Here is a 4,817-nt window from a genome sequence, read left to right as displayed (position 1 = left end):
GCCGTTGTGCACTGAGTAAAAAATAAAGCGACAAAACCCTTTCTATATCCAATAGAAATCTCTCCCTGAAGCATAGTCCAATGTACGATTCCGACTATATCATGAGCATGTGTTTATGGATCACTAGCAAATAGTAAAGATACCATGTGTTCGTGAAAAGGTGAGCGTATCCTGTCCCACCGGTGGCACCCGTCACAAACACACGTAAAGGCAAGTCAATTGATACAATTCACAATAGGGAATTGCATCGGACATCATTTTTGTCACAAATTTGGAAATGTCCTCCACATGTCTACCATAAAACTTGTTGAAAGCTTTACTGAGGCCTTGAATGTTGTGACCTTGATTGTAAACCTATAAAAAGTGTGTTCTGTGTTGTGATTGGCTAATTTGGGTCACATGACCAAATGTCAAAAGGTGAAAATATGATTTGCATTCCCTGAAGCAAGCGACCGAATCACTGTGTAGGAATTTTAATATTCTAAATATAACAATAGGTTTACAATATCGATAAATAATATGTGTGTGTCTATTTCCTGGATTGTATCGAGTATTTGCATCTTGGAAATTTTCATTCGATCCCCTCAAGCTAACTCTTTCGGGTCTCGAGATGAATTCAAACAACTTCAAAAATAATTGCTGGGTTAGACATTTAATTGCCAATTTATTTACCAACCAAACATGATTACCACATTCCATAGAAGTTGAAGGTTTGGTCTGCATATCCGAAAATCCAATAATTAAATGTAGAAAACCTATTCCCTTGTGGTGCTTCTAACAAACCTCAATACACTCAGGTTTCAACAGTAGTTATGGGACAACCAGTATTTACCTTAGATACAAGGAACGCGCTGTGCTGTGTGTTCAGATAACACGCTGCACTGTGAAAGGTACGTGCATAAGTGATATTACCATGTGTGCCTTTCGTGAGGATTTTGACGGTTTTCCCTCTTGCTTTTTGTCGATTTTTTCCAGAAATAATACCAGTTAACCACAGATCACATGGTATTTTGGACCATGATTTGTAGAGTACTGATTCACCATGTGGCCTTCAGTTTTTATAACCTTCAATTTGGCTGTACCATAATTATCAAAACAACAAAATCTTGGAAATTCCGATTACCAAGAAACCCAACGTATCAAATGATCTTTGATCCTCTTATGAAAGACAAGCCAAAACCACTAGAAAAGGAGACATAAAATGGGGTTAATGTCATGTTCAAGTTTATTGCAATATTTTCCGGCATGTATGCACGCAGACACAGGAAGCTGACTCCGACCAGTCCTTGTTTTATCCGCATAATGACAGCGTCAATCATGGTACAACAGCAAGTACTATCATTTATCGTTTTAAGGTATGACAAGGTGCATGTAGATGATGGAACCACTCACCCTCCCCTCTCCGTGGAGACCCCCTATCCACTAGAATACGGATGCCGTCTACTGGTATAGGTATTTGTTTGTTTATTGTTTAACCAGCTATATGACGGCGGTCTGTAAATAATCGAATCTAGACCAGACAATCCAGTGATTGATATCATGAGCATCGGTCCACGCATTTGGGATCGATGACTTTCATCAACCAAGTCAGCGAGCCTGACCACCCGATCCAGTTAGTCGCCTCTTACGACAAGCATAGTCACCTTTTACGGCAAGCATGGGTTGCTGAAGACCTATTCTACCCCGGATCTTCACGGGAGTAGAAACAATACGTGTAGGCAATTATTATTGTGTCCATATGTGGTTGGTTGTTTTATGTAAGTGGTAAATATCTAGTCAGTTCACAGGTATGGCTAATGATGTACGACTTCAGGAAACAAACAAGCACTAACCTTTTCTATGCAAAGTGTGTGAAAGGCGGGTGCTAACGGTAGACAGGACATTCTTACGCTTATGATCACTGTGTTTCAGTGATCCATTCACATAATTTACACTGCTATTTTGCCTTTTGCGCCCAACGAAACCTGTTTTGGTGGATAAATGAAACTGTTTTTTCTCTGGGGTTGACTATCTATATTCACTCCAACCAACTATGAATGAAATACTGATCCAACAGAGCTAAACTCAACTCACTGTTACATTTGCCTGTCCTTTCGTCACAAAAAATGTCTACGTTTCAATACTGACGGCCAAACCGTTACCATAAAAAGACCAATGTGTAATTTTATCTGTCAGTACATACCTTTGATACTGAAGAGCATTTAAGTGTGGGTTAAAATTTAACGTCACATCGACATTATTCCAACCATAAAGCGACGAGAACAAGTGTATATCTTCACGCTTGTCATAAATACGAAGTCATATTTAACAATATTATTTTCAAACACGGGTTATAAGCCACAGCAACCAAAGCTAGGCCACCTCGCTGGACATCATAGGGTCTTAAGGTGCCTTAGCTTCCTGCACGATACCCCAGAATGATTTATGTCATCACTTTAGCCAATGATGGTTGTGCACAATTCTAGTCAATATATAAAGAAAATGCTCAGCAATGAGTTGGCTGATACTGGTTGATGATAGATACTTCCTGGACAGAACCTTCGGCAATCCCTGTTGATAAAATCAGAAATTTGGTTCATGCACTCGTTATCCATGTATGTCTTTTTTAGGTCAACGTACCATGGAAACTACGCTGTCAGTCACCGTCTTGTTCCACAACCTTCTGTCTACTGACCTTCACCCTGAAGCCTCGTTCTCAGCTGCTCACTGTGTACACACCTGCTACTACAACCGGTCATGCGCATCAGTGTTCTATGACCGCAGCCTTAAGCTGTGCTACCAGAGCGATCTTTGGTTCGACGAAACCATCGCAAGCCTCAGTGCAAGACAAAGTGTCTCTCATGTTGCTTTCAACAGGAGTAAGTATGTCAGGAAACCTTCTGAAGTAGGGGAGTAACAGTTCATCTGCATGCATCAGTAATGCGATAGCTGAATTGGCGACGCAATACATAGATATACAAGTGATAATGACATGTGACGATACACGCAACTGCCTATAATCGTAGCAGCAAAATTTGGACACTAAAGAGAGATAAAGAGTCTGATAATCTTTTCATTCCATGTTGAGTCGGTACAACGCATCTGGAAACGATCACTTATAATGACGTCTGTAAATGCTCGAGAGGCTGATGTGGGCTGTGCGAAATCAACATTGAAGTGAATGTATTGTATAACAGTTCTACTTGGTGTTTCAGGTGACTGTCCGAGTCGATGGATATATCACAAACCATCTTCGAAGTGTTTCAGATTGAACACAAACGTTCGGTCATATACTGCAGCTGTGACAGAGTGCGAGGCCGAAGGAGGGCGGCTCTTCAATATCTATAGCATCATGGAGGATCAAGTCGTCTTAACACTTGTGCTCCGTGCTGGTATGATAATATTACGTAGCATCTTTTTACACCAAACTACACGCTGGTATCCAAATTGACACCTTCTTAAAGCAAAAAACTTTCATCTATGCTGTTGGAAGTTGGAAGTCCTCCTTCTTACCATACATTCTTGTAGTTACTGTACTGTCACTTTGAATTTTTATGAATATATGTAAATATGAATCAGATAAGGCGGTTGCAATGGTTTCTTATTTCTAGTTCAGGTGGCTAAATCATTGGAAGGGGATTGGCTTTTTGACAATGTTTGAATGATTGATCAGATCATCAATATACCTTAAGCAATATGATACCAATATACCTGTTAGGAAATGTTCTTGCCTCGTATGCATTAAAGAAAGTTCCGCAAAAAGGGGAGCAAACTTTGTGTCCATGGTATGCTCCTTATCCATATTTCCTATCCCCAGTTTCACATAGATGTTATCAATGAGGAAGTCCAGCATTTCACAAATTGTTTTCTCAGTAAGCTTCAGATTACATATGCTTTCATTTGTTATAACCCACCCTCACTAGAAAAGCTCGCATTCACATTGCCATGTCCATTAATTCTGCCGATAATGGGTCTTTTTATTAACCTGTGCTGGTCGTAAAAGTCAGATGAATTTATTGGGTTGTCAGCATCGGCGACTTGATGGCGTGTCATCGTACCCTGATGACGTTGACGTTGGTAAAAACGTCAAGCACGTGTATGTCTGGTCCTGACACGATTATTTACAGACGGCCATCAAATAACTGGAAAAATGTGGCATCCATCAATGCACCAACACGTCTAGCTCCAACACCTCGCCCCTACCCCCACAATCCAATCCTTCTCACGCTCCCACAACCAACATTGAGTTACATATTTATATTTCCTCAGGATCTGGAATGTGGATCGGTCTAAAAAAGGTGGACGGGGTGTGGAAGTGGCACAATGGCACAGCTATAGGCTATACACACTGGTATTCAAGCAGTTCTGGCAACTGTGTCTTGATGCACGGCACATTTTACGCATGGTTCGGTTACGGATGCAATAATGCTCGTATGTCGTTGTGTGAGCGGGTCCTCCAGAAGCAGGACTTGTGTACCATCTAATGTCGATTTTGGGGTTCATTGCTCCATGTTTCATAATCAACTATTTTGGGTACCTATGATCATCATCCTGTCCGGGAGGAACCACACAACGTCAAGTCTGACTATTTGCAAGAAATCTCTTTTCTTAAACCTAGCATCAAAACTCTGAGCTTTAAGAGTAGAAAGATAAAAAATCGCCATTTGATCTGTAAAACGTGGCACTAAGCAGGCCAAGTTTGATGACAATTGTGCTTTTGCAGGATCAACTGTTCCAAGGTTAGTTGGCATGCCAAAACAAAAGTATGGACAAACTAGAAGCTTTTCCACATCAAGACAATAATATTGCTCTCGGTAAACCAATGAAAATGATGATTC

At 40.6% G+C, this 4,817-nt stretch overlaps 1 protein-coding gene across 1 annotated transcript; it reads left to right on the top strand.

Annotated features, from left to right (window-relative positions):
- The first annotated feature begins 2,620 nt into the window (after positions 1 to 2,620).
- LOC139478599 (snaclec 5-like) lies at positions 2,621 to 4,463 on the top strand. Its single transcript, XM_071261150.1, has 3 exons — positions 2,621 to 2,858; positions 3,195 to 3,371; positions 4,249 to 4,463. Exons 1-3 carry the CDS (start codon positions 2,621 to 2,623, stop codon positions 4,461 to 4,463), a joined length of 630 nt encoding a protein of 209 aa, XP_071117251.1.
- The last annotated feature ends 354 nt before the right edge of the window (positions 4,464 to 4,817 follow it).

The sequence above is a fragment of the Haliotis cracherodii genome, unplaced genomic scaffold, assembly GCF_022045235.1.
Source record: "Haliotis cracherodii isolate W230 unplaced genomic scaffold, xgHalCrac1.p SCAF_4, whole genome shotgun sequence".
In the NCBI taxonomy this organism is placed as follows: domain Eukaryota; kingdom Metazoa; phylum Mollusca; class Gastropoda; order Lepetellida; family Haliotidae; genus Haliotis; species Haliotis cracherodii.
This window is presented reverse-complemented; position numbering and strand designations above follow the sequence as displayed.